The 17,040-nt window shown below is 32.9% G+C and overlaps 1 protein-coding gene across 1 annotated transcript; it reads right to left on the bottom strand.

Moving 5' to 3' along the window:
* Positions 1–308: 308 nt before the first annotated feature.
* LOC106682055 (cell division cycle-associated 7-like protein) lies at positions 309–16,097 on the bottom strand. Its single transcript, XM_014422693.3, has 6 exons — positions 15,956–16,097; positions 13,502–13,668; positions 12,237–12,294; positions 6,485–6,657; positions 3,482–3,608; positions 309–1,008 (listed from the first exon to the last, which is right to left on the bottom strand). Exons 1-6 carry the CDS (start codon positions 16,010–16,012, stop codon positions 694–696), a joined length of 897 nt encoding a protein of 298 aa, XP_014278179.1. The 5' UTR covers positions 16,013–16,097; the 3' UTR covers positions 309–693.
* Between the last annotated feature and the right edge of the window lie 943 nt (positions 16,098–17,040).

The following is a 17,040-nucleotide window of genomic DNA, read 5'->3' as shown; positions in this document are numbered from 1 at the left end:
AATGAAATCCCAATTTCTTAATTTAAAAGGCATTATTGGTATTAGTCACTCTTGGGTAAAATGTTTTCCTATAATTGTCACAGTTCGAAGTAGGTTTTTAAATTTCCTGATTTTTTGAGTTGTCATATAAATTAAAGGAAGAGGACGATCAACCTCTATCTCCGGAGTAATGTTCCTGACTGTGACATTGAAGTTAAAACTTAATCATATACACAAACATCAGGGAATAACAAAAACGTTGTGTATAACAGATACTGGTCTTAAAAAAATAAAGGAACACTACATTTTTATTTTAATGAAAATTTATTTTATACAGTATCAGTCAGTATTTTACAAGAGGCTAATTATATAATGATTAAATCAAATAGAACTCAACTGTTATAAGGTTATACCCATAACGTTAAAACACTTTTATATTATATAAAGCTTCGGAAGCAGTATCAGTCATAAAATCCAACAACTAATATATTGAAGTTACAAAATACAACAAACCAAACAACATATTTAATAAAATATTAAAAAAAAAAATAATAACAATAACTGGTAAAAATACTGAAACAGTAGTATTAATTTTCAAACAATGTTAAATAGTGACAAGCAACTAGGTAAACTTAAAACAGCCATAGACAACCAATATATTCAGGTAAAGTCATAATTACTGAACTATCAATACAAACAAAAAATAATAAAATACTACAACTCAGGTTCAGCTGATTCTTCATCTTCTTTTATCAATTTACTTTCATCTCCATTAATCAATTTATCTCCATCTCCATTAATCAATTTATCTCCATCTCCATTAATCAACTTATCTTCATCTCCATCAAGCAATTCATCTTCATCTTCGTTAATCAATTTATCCTCATCTACTGTTTCTAGAAAGTCCTTAACATTACTGAAGCCCCTACTTTGTGCTTCAGGTACTAATATCCCTGTTGGTAATTTGCCTAACCTCCTTCTACAAATTGAACAATTGCAGATATTCCGGCATGGTGGACAGCTCCAATCCTGTAGTATAGTTTGTATAATATAATTAGTCATAAACTATAAATATTATGTGTGCAAGCTATTTTATATACACAAATATGATTGATTATACTATATAAAATAATTTATTAAAACTAATTCAATTATGCTGAACTTTGTAATCATATTTAATCAAGGAATACACAATAATAAATTTGCAAAAATAAGTATTTAAAAGCAATAACCGGATGTACAGCAAAGTAATTTGAAGAAATTCCTTATATTTATCAATATTTTTATTTATATCCTTTATCCAAGGTATGTTAGGAAATGTCTTCCAATATGATTCTAAAAATTGGTCAAAGTTGAAGGATTTGCATTGGGCAGAGCACGATTATTCTGAATTTTACAATCCTGCATTCTTCATAAACCTTGGGGATCAAATCTCACACTATTTGAACTAAGAATGTTCAACCTAAGCTTTTCTGATGTTTTTTAAAGCATTTCAGCATTAATAAGAGTGAAAGTTCTATGCACTCAACGGAACAGACCTACTACTTGTATATTGGCAATGCAGCTATTTGGGGCAAGGTTCAGCGTTTCTGAAGGGTGGAAAGAATTGGAATAGACTGGACATTTATATGGTGCATGATGATGGTGGAGACTCTCAGGGGACCAGAACGCCAAAAAGAGGAGACGATCACCTATCGCCAGGGCAAGACGAATCATAGAGGGCTTAATGAAACTCTATAAGCATTGCATCGGCTATATTTTTGGTGGGGAATGAAGCGCACTATCCAAGACACCATAGGTAATTGTGAAGTATGACTAAGCACCAAATCCACCAACCAATGGCGTACCCAGTGACAGAAAAATCAGTGGAAGCAGTATTGAAAGCCCTGCGAACATGGTTCCAATACTACTGCTTCCAGAAAGAATCTCATCTGACAATGGACGAGAGTTTGACAATGCTGGAATTAGAGCAGAGATGAAAGTCTTGCAGGTAACATGGCTCTTTAATACTCCAGGTAACATGGCACTTTAATACTCCAGGTAACATGGCACTTAAATACTCCAGGTCACCCAAAGGGTAGAGGCAGGATAGAACGCTTCCATAGTACCCTTAGTGACAATCAACGAGTGTACCAGCTGGAGAAGAGACTCAAGCCGGATGAGGCGATAGTAAGGGCGATAATTGCTTACAACCACTCGATACATTCCGTCACAGGGTTTGCTCCATTCGAGGTTATTTTTGGATTTTGCAGGGACAACCAGAATACGGTGGGAGGAGCGGATATTATTACTGCTAACAGTATGGCACAACAGAGGGTGAGGGCTAAAGTTAAGGACAGGATCGAGAGGGAGAAGAAAAAACGGGTGGCAAGACAAAACCTCGGTGTACGTGATTTGATGGGCCAAATTAAAATCGGGACAGTGGTATACTGGAAAGTAGGGACGAACTGTGGAAAAAAGCTGCAGAGATACGAGGCACCATTCAGGTTGATGACAATCAGAGAACATAATGTGGTCACTGTAGAGAGTGTAAAGGAACCAAGAAAATGTAGGACGGTCCAATTATTATTTCTACATTCATTTAGTAAATTTTGTTTGTTCCTCATTAACCACATCAATGCCTCAGTGAGTATTGTCCTATATCTTTACTCCCAAGGTATGTAAGATTCCATGATCTCCTCTGAAGCAAACCCTGGCATTCTAACTTTTTGCTGTTATCATTTTCTCAAGGCCCAATAGAACTGAATAGGTAAGTCACCACTAACAGCTGATCATTAAAACTTCAAAAGCTTTAAGTATTTCTCACATCAGAATTCTACATTTAGAATCATTTATGCACACCCACATCTTTCTTCTATATAAATAGTTTTTGTAAACTACCTGCTCTAGAGCAAAAAACGTGGTCTAGAGTCGATTTAATGGTTTTTCAGTTGTAGCCAATTATATTATAAGCAAAAAGGATGGCTATACCTCTTTAATTAAGAAAATCAAACAGGATACTTTATTCACTCCATATTAATTATTCCTGGGGTCTTTTCTGTTTTAAACCTGCAGACATTTATTGTAATATTCATAATATATTGGCTTTTCAACTTTCTGTGGGCCATCATCCATGAGCATGATAGGATTTAGAAAACTATTTCCAGACAACAGTAATAAAAAAAACCTACTTCTAGCCTTTAGATGTTTTCAGGAATATATAACTGAATGTCACATGTGCTTGGTAAATCTTATACCTTTTACCATGAAATGGTTAAAATCTGCAAGAAAATCACTGGTATATGATTTGAATTCACTTCTTAAACGTTTTTGATTCTCTGATAAGGAGTGGTTCATCTTAACTGCCAAGAACTGTTATTTATACTCTTCCTAATTGGTAAGAAAGCAAATAGCACATGGGACGAACTTAATTAATTATGGACAATCTAAGAAAGACATTCATAGAAAAAATAAATTATTAATATGTTATTTTTATAATATAAGTAGAAAAATTAATAATTACGGGATCTTTAAGAGTAGTGGCAACATCCTCTCCATATCGGTTATGTAAACAAAAGCCGCAGAATTGTCCTCTTATGCCAACACAATTTTTGTTTCGACATATTGATTTAACATCAACAGTTTTTTGTCTAGACATAAAAAATAAATTTCATATATATTAATGGTAATACAATTAAACTACATTTGAAAGAGGCCATGCAAAAATTTAAGTAATACGTATTAAAACTAAGAGAGTTAATACTGAATACAGGTTTTCCAATACCAATGGTTGCATATATTTTTGTAAGGATTTCATGATGTATATTTAAACTAAATAATAAATAATAGATGTAATTATTAAACAGAAGTTGGCTGGGGTGAGAAGGTGGTGTAGTCCAGAAAGAAATATACACAGTATGGTTAAACCTTTCCATTGAATAAAAATGGAGAACATGAACCAGTAGGCAGATATCATACACGTTGGATTTTAGTAGCAATGATTATAAAAAGTGAAAGAAATTTACTAAATACTCTGTTTCACACAACTCAATAAAATTAAATAGAATATACAGGTTTTGTGTATCACTTAAAATAGTTATAATTAACTTTGGTTATTGTATTAGCTAGGTATTAACCAGTCTAACTTTTAATTTGTTTCCTCAAATTAATCACTTACTATTTTAATTGAATTCCTAACTTCACAATTATGGTTATTCATAGTTATAGAGTTTAATAACTCGGAAAAATGTACTGAGGGTTGTGATCATCATCAGTCAGAAACATAAAAATTGTGATTATTTTGATATTTATTTCTTAGGAAGAAGTTAATGCAGTGGAAACTAAAGCTGATGAAAATTTTCCCTTCTTACAAATCATGATACAACTTAAACATACAAATAAAGAATAAAATATGGTCAGTTACTTCAACAATAGAAATGAATAAGTAAGGAAAATTACAAATATAGTATTAAGGTACAATAAGAATAAAGATGGATAGTCAAAAACAATTTTTTTTAAATATATATAATTTTATTTTTTCATTGGCGCGACAAACCATGGAGGTCCTTAAGTACTTAACGTCGTTTTCATAGGGTGGGTCCGTCACTCCCACGCCTATTTCTGTGAGTGCCATCCATTGGCTAATGGGCCTCACAAATGCCCGGGGGAGATTGTGAGTGAGTATTGCATAATTTTTTGCTTGAACTTGCAATCTATGAGTTGAAAGACGGGCGCGTTACCATGCTGCTACCGTCACCCCAAATATATATATATATAGTAATAATAAACAAATTTGGGAATAGGCAAAGATTGAGTTTATTTTTCTCTTTTTTATTTACCTGATGGGATTTTAAGTGGATAAAAATACGTTCTGAGAGCAGTTGTATGTTGAACAATGAATAATAAATATTAATTTATTAGGAAGATAGTCCAGGTTTGTGGTCAGAAAAATAAAAATTACAAAATAGTGTTATTTAAGTATTAAGAGGCGTTTTAACCCAAATTCTTAGGTCTTCATCCGGGCTTGAGATTTTAACAGAAAAAAACAACAGAGAGTAGGTATTTTTAAACATTCCACTATGATGAAGATTTGCAATGTGGGTTGAAAGCTCGCCTTATAATAAATAACTAACATTACTTTTACATTATTATTTTTCTGACCACAAACCAGTATATCTCAAATGCAACAAAAAAAAGTCCATATAAACTCCTTGAAAAAAAAAATGACATAAATTTACTACAATAATAAAAACATTACTATATTCTGTAGCAAAATGAAAATTATTGTTTTTTATAAAAAAAAAAAAAAAAAAAACCTTTTATTTATTTTGCTGTTTTAAAGAAGATTTCCTTTAACATATCCACATTAGATATTTTATTTTACATAAGCTTTTAATAAGTAAATAGTATATTTAATTAAAAGGAATAAAATAACTTTCTAGTCAATTTAGCCATCATTTTTATTTCATTATTAGCAACATTTAAGTATTTTTCATCATTTAAAGTCATTTTAACTCATTCATGAAATAATCAAATTTACAAATTGATTTAAAGCATTAAAAATAACTAATGTTACCTATAATTAAATGGTAATTTTTTTATTCTGTTTAGTGCACAACTTTCATAATTTTTTTTTTTTTTTTTCAAAGGGTAAATTTCATTCACTACATTTAGTGAATTAGAAGTTAGATTAAATATTTTATATTTATAAATAAGAAGTGTATTGTGTATTGTGTGTGTAATTATTTAGACTGAGAAGACTGATACTTTGGGGAGATTGTATTTCTCATATCATTTTTTACTTTCACCTAACGATATATGGTAGAATATACAATTAACTTTCAGGGGTGTTTCAGAATTAAGTGTCCTAACTGAAAATATAAATTAAGGATCTTAAAACAAGAGGAATATTACTTTTTCAAGAGCTTTAGAACCTATACAACCATAGTTCTGCCTCCCTCCTGATTTAAAACAACTTTAACTACTGTAATATGCCGAGTTCTGCTTTCTCACAAACTATTTCACCCAGAGATTTGATTATGTTTAGTAGACATAATAAATTAGATCATGTTATACGGCTTAATAATATTTATGTAATTACAAGTAACTATATAATTACTAGTAATTTAAGTTTATTTTAAGAATGATTTCACTTAATCCGAATTGGGTCTGGCCTCAATTATTTCAGATAAAAGGGATTCTACTGTTTTAGATTTTGATAAAATGATGACTATATGCTCTAAAAATAACTTTAATGCAGTCAGTACATACTAGAAACATTTTTTTATTTTTTGTGGAATTTCAAATGAGTCTACCATTCATTATACACTAATTCAATAAAATTGAAAGTTAAGAGAATTATTTCAAATATAAAAGTGTCAAAGACATGGTAGGGAAGGGGAAGAGACAAAAAAGTCAGAGGACATTGATAATTTGAAAAAGTACTGAAAACATTTGACCTCTCATTTCATTAGATTGCAAATTTTACATGTATTTTATTCAATTCAAACAATTATAGTCAACATACCTGCACTGGTGACAGGTTGAACCATGTTTAGAATCATATACTTTTCCAGCAGATCTATAGCAGATTTTTTCAAGATCATCATCATTCACTGCCTCAGGAGGAAGAATTTCCCGTTTGAGTGAAATCCTGGGTGTAACACTTCTTTTAATTCTCTTTAATTTCGTAGATATGGTCTAGAAAAAAAAAAAAAAAAAAAAAAATATATATATATACATATATTTGTGTGAGTGTAAGCATGAAAGTACCCAATAACATATTTGAAATGTAATTTTTTTTTCCCTACACAGGATCTATAGTAGGTGATAATAGTGAAGTGCATGCGTTTCGTATCATCCTCAGTGAACCTGATAATCAACTTAAAAATGAATGGATAGTGATCGACTTTATTAGAAAGTCATATGGTGTTCTTAATGATATGGTTATTGTAAAAGCTGTGTTATTTGTTGAACCGCCAATCGAATTGGATTGACAAGGAAAAAGATATTGGACCTACAATACACAATGCCAATGAAAGCTATCTACAATAAATGTCTTATTAGCTTGGGTGAAGGGGCATGAATCATTAATAGAGCCCATAAAATTCCTGTATGTTGCTTCCATTCAACCAACAAATATGAAAGTGTACTAATACTTTTTGACTTGCTTTTATTAAATTATAATTTTTTTTTATATGAAGCATCTTTCATTACAAACAAATCACCTGGCATAAATTGCTAAACGGTCCAAACATGGTTAGTTGTTTTGTAAACAGCTAATTGCAAACATATAGATGTAGAAGCCAAGTCTGTCCCGAATCATCCCTTCCAAAAAAGGGTGGCAGTAAGAAATATTAGCTGAATAAAGAGGAAAAGTATAATGCATATCTCTTCAAAGTTGGCACCTAAAGTCCATGAAAGACAAGTGCCCATAGAATGATCAAAAGTAGCAGAAAAGAGCCCTCCTTGGCTAGAATCCCTAAAACCACAAATCGTTCGCACCATCCCGGCATCAAAAACAAAGAAAATACTCCTGACAAGCTTATGAGGTGTCTTTCTCTGCAGCACATTAACAGCAAATACCCAAAAGACGAGTGGACTCGAATATATGCTGATGGGCCGGCCACAAGAGCATCAATAAATGGACGGGCGTGTATCCATTATAGTTTTCTGCAGGAAACATTATTAAAAAGGCTGTCCCAATTTGCTTTGCTTCTTAAAATTATTGGACTAAGTAAGAAGCTACCTGTGAAGCTTCAAAACTTCTTAGGACACTAAAGAGGCCCAAAAACTTATAAATTGTTCCTTACTGATGCAACATCAATGCTGTAGACCCTTAAGTCGAAGTGGGGAAAAGGCCTGAGAAAACTAGCTAAGGAACTTGAAAGCCTGTAGATCATGTACAGGAGAATTATCCTGCAATGGATCCCTGGACACTGGTGGCCTTGCTGGAAATGAGAGCAGACCAGCTCGCCAAGGAGGGGGCCTTGGGTTCCTCAGTTCGATAGTGACCTCAGCTTCAATGAAATAAAGACGCTCAATAAAGCCACCATTAGACAACAATGGATTAGGAGCCATCCACATCAAGACCCCGGAGATGCCATCTACCAACTCATTCGACAAGAACAGATCCTCATTTTTCATTTACGAACGGGACACAATCGTCTTTGAGCCCACCTGTTCTAGAAGTTTCATATTGGCTCCAGTCCCCTCTGCGAATGAAGAGAGGGTGAGCGAAATGCCAAGCACATACTCTAAATGTGCGAGCTGTATTTTGAGGAAAGGAGACTGATGAAGAGGACCTCAAGAGAACCACGGAATTCATAATTTTAATCCCTGACCTAGCCATAGAAGAAAAGAATGCGAAAGAAGAACAGCTAATTGAAATAACCATAAATTTGAATTGTCAGACAATTTGACAACTATTTGAATTGAGGTGTTCACAAAAGACCATTTTTGAATAGTCCCATTATTTCAGCCAGAGGGCTATGCATGGTTTTCTCCCCCCCTCTACAACAGTTAAAGGATCCCTATATAAAAGTATCCTAAACGAGGACAGTTTCTTTTCTCTTTGAACTATTAAATTATAGTGAGGGTCCACTGTAATTTAAATTAGGAAAGAAAAAAATCAAATCATAGTTAAATAAATATTATATTGAGTTAAAAATAATGCCAAAACAATACTGTGATAAAAAAACTATTTGGTAATTGTAAAGAAAATCAAAGATTAATATCTTGTATGTCCTCTGTTTCTTTTGGTAGTTAGAAATCTTTAAGGCTAGAAATTAAAGAAACTAAATAATCTAGAGAAGTTTTTCTATTTTTCTTTAACGACTTTCCGGAGCTCTTTTAGACAATTTGGTTGCCATTGAATTATTTTCCTATCAAATAATTCTCACAAAGTTCAATCACATTAAATTCTTGAATCTGAGGAGGCTATTCCATACATTTTACCTATCAAATACTATTTAATAGTTTTAGCTATGTGCTAAATATCTAATATCATTGTCATGCTATAAAGCAAACAGAGACTATATAAGTCTCAACCAAGATGGTATGGCATGACTTGTTTCCCTTTAATTCATACAACATTTCCAGAACCATAAAAACAACTCCAAACTATTATTGATCCTCCACCATGCACCATAGTTGGATGTAAGCAATCATTCAACCCCATACTATTATTGATCCTCCACCATGCATCATAGTTGAATGTAAGCAACCATTCAAGTACTTAACTCCGGACTGCTGTCTCACACACTGTCTTCTAGAGCCAAAAGTTTCAAATTATCATTCATCAGTCCATACAACGTTCTTCCAGCCCTCTCCAGTCCAATTTTTTGGGTTCTTACATAAATTTCAGACTCTTCATATTACAAATAATAATTATAACATTAAAAAATACAAATAACAGTTTGTTTATCTTGTTATCATTTTAAATTTCAATAATTGTATTTTATATATTACATTAGGAATATTTAGAAATTAAAAAATATATTTAATGATCAATAATAGTACAACTGTATTATAAATAGTAGCACTTGATTTATTTAATAAATGATAGTATTTTATAATATTAAGGTTCACGAGCGAGATAGGTGAGTTGAACCTCTTTTTAAAAGGGGGAGATTGCTTGATGGCGAGTGTTGAAATGAAAAAAGTCTGAGAAGCTGTTGGATAGGGAGGATGAGGATTTGCTGAAAGCAGCAATAGTATATCAAATAAAAATAACCAGACTGAACCAAATTCAAGGAGATGAAGAGCTCCCATTTGAGAAAGTAAAGGAGAGGTTGAAAAGGGCATCTGGAGGGGACAAGTGGGCCCCAAAAGAAGACATCTTCCAGATGTTTAGAGAGATGAGAAAACCCTTTCAATCTAACAAGCAGTATGCTGGAGACCTCCTTGCCCGATTTAATCGTATAGTAGAGAAAATAAGAGAGACTATGAGCCTGAAGGCGGTGCAGGGAAGGTTGTGTTTCCTCGACTCTATTTTGAAAGTACAGTTGGCCAAGGAAACTGGAAAAAGAGAAGGCCTACCCAGAGAGCACATGTTCTTGGATTGTGCGCAAGAGATGATAAATGCCAGTGTCAGGGAGGAGGAATCCCAAATGGATGTTGAAAAACCAGGGTGGACTAGGATTAGGTACAATCAGCCCAGAGCTACTTAGCCCCCCTGGAGAAGAAGTGAGTACAAGGATAGTGATTGGGAGAAAACTTTGGATCTGAAGGCGGGATATTACCAGATCAGGATGCACCCAAGAGTACCAGCACATGACTGTGTTTACTGTTGGGGGAGCTACTACGAATTCACTCCCATACCGTTTGGCCTGAAAATTACACCTATCACCTTCCAAAGATGAGTTGGTGTGAGAGATATACATGGACGATCTACTGGTTTTCAGAAAAACAGAAACCAAACATGTGCAGCATTTAAAATGCGAGTTTCAAAGGATAAGAGAGTTTGGGTTGAAACTGACTTGGGAAAAAAATTACACTGGGTCAAGCAGAAATAAATTTTTTGGGACACACAATTTCCAAAGGAGTAAGACCCTATGCTCATAAAGTGGCTGCTTTACAGCAGATGACTATGCCAAGTGACATAAAAAGGATCAAACGGCTTTTAGGTACACTAAAATACTACCACTAGTTCGTGCCGGAAATGACAGAACACCTGGTTCCCCTTAAAAACCTTTCAAAAATAGTAGAAAACTGATTGTGACACCAGCCATGGAAGAGAATATTCGCAAATGCATAGAGCACTTGCAGAGAGAACCTGTCCTTGCGTTTGTGGATTTTCAAAAACAATTTACAATCACTAAGAACGACAGTGAGTACATCCTGGGAGCAGTATTGTCGCAGAAAGATGCAGGTGGCAAACTCCCTAAAGCATACGCTAGTAGGTGCCCTCACAGAAGGTAAGACCCATCTTAGTGTGCTTGAGAGGGAACTTCTGGGAAGTTGTGGGAACGTGTTGGAATTGTGGGTAATAGACCACTTCCAACTTCAGGTGTTTGGGAAGCCGTTCCAGGTTCACTCAGATCATCGGCTGTTGCAGTGGATTGGGAAGTTAAAGCAGTCATCCGCAACAAAAAAGAATGTGGTGGATGATGGCAGATGTCATCTGCGGACGAGGAGAGAAGAGAGGGAAGATTATCGGAGATGGAAGAGCTGGAGGAAATAAAATATAATAAAAAACAGCAAATTATCTGGAAGATGAGAACCTCCGGTTAAACAAAGATGAAATATTCCAAATATGGCGAGAGTACCATTACCACTATCTGGTCGCAACCAGGCGACAAGAAGGATCAAATTTGCTGAGCGCTGAAGGACGTGTCCAAACCTGGAAAGATCAACCATCAATACGCAGGAAACACTGTGGTGTGGGATAAAATACGGAGATTATGACAAACCAAACAGATTGGGGTGGACAGGTCATTCATCCGATGCACACAATGGTGTATAATGTGCACACAATAGAACGACAAAAGGAAGTGACAATCGCCTACCATCAAGTTAAAATGAATCACTGAGGACTGAATGAAACCCTCAAAGCATTACGATGCAGATACTTCTGGTGGAGAATGAAGCATACCATCCAAGAGGGCGTTGCGAAATTTGCTTCAACATGAAGTATGATGGGCAACCCACCACCCCGCACGAGGCAAGAAGAAACACCAACTCGGACAGTACTGATTAGTGATTTATAAATAGATTTCTCCACGTGAAGAGGGTATAAATGGATAACGATGATTAACATGTTCAGCAGGGTGGCCATGGCATACCCTGAGCGGGACCAATTTCATTTGTCTTTACATGTATAATTTAAGAAATATTAAAAACTTGTAGTCAGATGCAGTTCGTATTTCAATATTTTAAAATAAGCTAAACATTAGAAAATAAATATAAACATACCCAAAAGGACCAAACAAAGAAAAATATAACAATATACAGTCTAATCAAAATTGTTTATCAGCTATTATCTTTAATTATTTTTTAAAATTTAGTCCTAGGTAGAAACAACTTTTTTTTTCAATTTAACTTTTTATAAACCAGAGACTTAATTTAATATCTGTTTTTAATTAATTTAACAACTTTATTTTTCAGTTACATAGTTATAACTTTTTTTTTTTGGTAGAAAACTTCGATTTTTGTAAGTGGCATAACTCTGAATTTGTTTTGCTATAAAAAGGGTTCTTGGTATAAATTCAATAACAATTTAACTTCGAAACAACTTACAAAGAAGACTTCCTGAATAACTAAGCCTTACAATAACATACCTTCCGATCAGGATTATAGTCTTCATCATCATCACTTTCCAGAAAAGAAGTAGGAGGTCTAGAATAGAAAAAATAAAATTAAATTAACTTACGTATTTCATAATCCACTATCGCTAAATAATGTGTGAACTTTAATATAAAGTGTAAACTTTTGTTACACTTCTAACAGTTGGGCTAAAAAGTTCGTAGCCTAATAGAGAAAACAATTTTTTTTTTTTAAATATGATTTTATTATTCAAAATAGTTGCCTTCGAGGGTGATACAATGATTATAGAAGTCATACAATTTTTTTAGTATGATTTGTCTTTAGGCTCAAAATAGGCCTCAGTTTCGGTGATTACCTCTTCATCGGTGCTAAATTTCTTTCCAGCGAGTATTCTCTTGAGTTCTGAGAACAGTAATAAGTCGCTGGGGGTCAGATCTGGAGAATACTGTGGATGCGGGAGGAATTCACGAAATTTTTCCATCGGTTTCTTTGATTTGTGACATGGTGCATTGTCTTGATGAAACAGCACTTCTTCTTCTTCAAATGAGGCCGTTTTTAAGCGATTTCATCCTTCAAATGCTCAAATGTAATGGTTACTGTTGGTTGTTTTTCCCTTTTCAAGATAGTTGATGAATATTATACCCCCAAATACTGATGCCATAACCTTACCAGCCAACTGTTGCGTCTTTCCACGCTTTGGAGTTGGTTCATCACGTGCAGTCTACTCGGCTACTATCGATTGGACTCCGGTGTGAAATGATGGAGCCATGTTTCATCCATTGTCACATATCAACACAAAAATTCAGGTTTATTACGATAGAACTGCTCTAAACACTGCTCAGAATCATCAATTCATGGTTGTTTTTGGTTGATTTTGAGCTCGTGCGGCACCCACATTGCACAAAGCTTTTGCATACCCAAATATTCATTCACAATATGTCCAACACGTTCCTTTGATATCTTTAGAGACTCGGCTATCTTGATCAACTTCACTTTACGGTCATCCAAAATTGTTTTGTGGACTTTTTCAATCTTTTCGTCGGCAACAGCCACTTTGGGGCGTCCACTGCTTGCATCGACCTCAATGCTCACACACTCAAAATATACATTTCCATAAAAAACTCGAATAGGAAATTTTGCACAATCTAATTACTTTTCCTCCTATACATAGCATATATAGGTAAGTGAAAGTAAAAACAGAAAATATTTATCATGAAGTATCTTATAAAAATAATAAGTCTATCAATATTTAGTGGCCATTACAATATGATTTCTTTACCTGTGACCTTGTAATCTGGCTGAACGCCTTTGAGGTGACATCACCAAAGTTTTATGATATGTTCTTTTTCTATTCTGAGGTTCATCAATTACTGAAGTAGAATGAAATTCAGCAGCTACAGATGATGCTGTAGTCTTTCCCGGATACTCTCCAAATTGCTTCTTAAACTGAAAATTAACATTCATATAAATAAATACAATAAATAAGAAATTGTGTCATAAAACATAGCCTGCCTATGTCAGATAACCAAAATATTTGAAATTCACTATCTCCAATTTCAAACTTTACCGGTACATATGTTGAATACTTTAAAAGACAAACTTTTAGATTTTTTAAACTAACTTCAATTTATTATAATGCCTCAAGATAAATATAAGAAAAAGAGTATATCTCAATAAACATCAACTATAGTTTTATGTAATTTACTTATAAACTATAACCTTTAAAACTTAAGGCTCATCATAAGTGTTTTTGGAAGAACTTTTATTTGATTTTCCATATAAAAATGTTTAAGAATAAAAATTTCATGAGAAATTTAATTTTTAAATCTCAAAAACGCTGCCTTCAAGTTCAAGTAATTGAACAAAATCATTTGTTGTTTAAGAATTTCTTTTAGGTTCACTTCTTTCATTTTTAGTAGCAATACCAGGGAAAAAAAACAATGAATATTCTGGGTTTTATTTCCCCTAGGAAGTTGTTTGTTGTTTCCATTAAGATGTTAAGATAAAAATAAACTTTCTTTAGAATAATATCAACATTCTATATTTGTTTGTACAACATTTCGGGGAATATATAGATTGCCAACAGTATGTACAAAATAAATATAAATGTTTCACTCTTTTTGTGGAATGTTAATTTTAAATATTTTCTTATACAAGTAAGCATCACAATGTATAAAGGGTGACGAGAAACATCTTTGAAAAATGTTTAAAAGATCATGTAAAAAAAGAAATATATAAAGCTTGTTAGTATAAAACCTATTTTATTTTAGAAACGTCGGCATAAAATAAATAAACATGGTTTTGTTTATTTATGTTGTTCGTTGCTGACTGCACCACCCGACAAACTTCTTCAATCAATTTTATTTTGCTTTGAAATATATCTTTAATACTAAAATATAAGCCATATGTACACCAATTAACAAGGGGGGAAAATTATGAGTAAAAATTAGGCAAGTATTCAAATTTGTTTTCTTTTGCGATTTTTGATTTAATATTTCGTTCAAAAGCAACATCGACTATTTAGCCCAATGTATATAATTAACTAGTTTGAAAAACATAAAATCTTTTATTATCTATACTCTTAATGTATAAGACTTACTCATAAAAAATAATTTCAACCAGAAATATAAAAGTTCTAGATTATTATATTTTTTTTTACTTAAACTTTATCAATATTCTGATTTGGATACAAATAACACTGATAATAAAATTATTTATTTCAATAAGCAGTGTAACTCTAAAAGTAGATAAAAACAAAAATGTAACAAAACAAAATAGCTATAAATGACAACAGATTTTAAATAACTACAAGCTTTAATGAAATACTACTGAATATAGGCAGACATACATTTTTAACATTTTCCAAGCCTTTTTTTTATTCGAATATTGAAGTTCTAACAACTTTGCCTACAGAGAGAGCAACCATTTGTTAAAAATAACATATATTGTTGAGATGAAAATTGGTTTCCCAATCCAAAGAAATTTTCAACAAAATCTAAGCACTGAAATGTCAATATGATTATTAACAAATTAATAAAATGTTCAAAGACAAAAATAAAATACATTTTTAAAGAACTAGTTCACTGACTGGTAAATAAAACAAGACAATATAGGAAATTTCATACAAAATCATTAAAATTAGAAACTCACGACAAGTATTTAAAACAGTAACAAGAAAATCAGAACGAGGAGAAGATGGTTGGGGGTGCAGTCAATGATAAACACAATTAAGTTGAATTAACCTATTTTATTGTGCCAACGTTTCGGTTAAATAGGTTCATCCAACTTATTTGTGTTTATCATTGACCGCACCCCCAACCATCTTCTCCTCGTTCGTCATCCACTGTCAACTCTCTCATAATTAAGAAAATCAGAAATTCGCTTTATTTAATAAAAGAACAGCTGGTTACTTTTCAATTATATTATATATGACAACAAAATATCAACCTCATTTAAGTTAAACCCCCTCAACCTGGAATTATTCTAAATCAGATAATTCAAAAAGTTTTTTTTGAAGCAAGATTAAAGAAAAAATGCTAAAGTAGATTAATAGATTAGGCGAAATTTGTTAATCCTTAGATTTCTTTATACTGTATTAATGAAACTTATAAATAAAAATTTGAATTTACAGTTGCTTTGCATGAACAAGCAAGACTTACAGTAGTAAAGTGTACTGTACTGATATAACTAATAAAATATCACAACTTTAAAAAATGAATACAGTAAATATTACCAGCTCACGAAATTCCTTAATGTTCGATTCTCTCATCTGCTCATAATCAGAAGACATATTTCTTGGTTGTTCTAATAACACCTTTCAACGACAAAAGTGGCCAATGTTTTGAATTCAGTTTATCAACGCCGGAATTTGGGCGCGCTTAGTGAGCTCTTAATCGATGTGATAAAACCAAAGAGATACGAGTAAATTGAAGAATAAATACAACAAATTTTAAGTCATTAAGATGTAGAGGTTGTTAACGCTATATATATATTAATTAAAATTTAAATATTTTAAATAGACAATAAATATATTCAATTACAATCATTATTATTAAATAGTTGCATTGTTTACTTTGTATTTTTTGTGATAATTCTGTATCACTGTATAGTGTTTTGGTTTAAAAGAAAACGAATTATACTGGTAATGTTTGTATAGTGAAATACCGGCTAGTAGGATTATTAGCCACAACAATACTACAAGTTCAGTGGCCATAGATCAGTCGCCCCGTCGACATCGTCGCCCATGTACACTCGCCCAGTCGAGTAGCCAACTTACAGTCGCCCAGTCGCTGTACTTGTCACCAGACCTTTCTGGATGAGATCTTCGGAGCGGTTTGCTATGTGGGCCCACCTACGTTAAGATAGAACTTCGTCTCCGACTTTTTCGGTACGAACTACAGGACCCCGACCCATCGGAGTTCATCAGTTTTGTAATTAGCAATTTTTTTTATTGTAATTTGTTTTCAGAGGGAGTATTTTTTTTTATTATTAGTTCGTTAATTGAGCTCTATATTATTTAGGAGGGTTTTATTTGTTTTCAATATAATTTATGTATTTAATTTAATTTAATTTACGAATAAATGTTTTATCCGAGCCAGTGTTTATTTATTTTTAGTTAAGCTTTCCGACAAGGAGACCATGTCGAATTGAGGTGGCTTAACAGAGGTAAATACAGTATTCTATTAAATTACTAATAAAAATGTGAAGATTCGCTTACGGTTGTGTAGGGGGTGGAAAATCCTAAAGGTATTCGCTTTAAGACCTTGCAGGAATGGACACTACTCTCTGCAAGTTATTTACTAATAATCAAGAGCATAG

Source organism: Halyomorpha halys, unplaced genomic scaffold (genome assembly GCF_000696795.3).
Source record: "Halyomorpha halys isolate HHAL.00 unplaced genomic scaffold, Hhal_1.1 Scaffold386.1, whole genome shotgun sequence".
NCBI classification, from domain to species: Eukaryota; Metazoa; Arthropoda; class Insecta; order Hemiptera; family Pentatomidae; genus Halyomorpha; species Halyomorpha halys.
The sequence above is the reverse complement of the archived record's forward strand: the minus strand, read 5'-3'. Positions and strand labels throughout refer to the sequence as shown.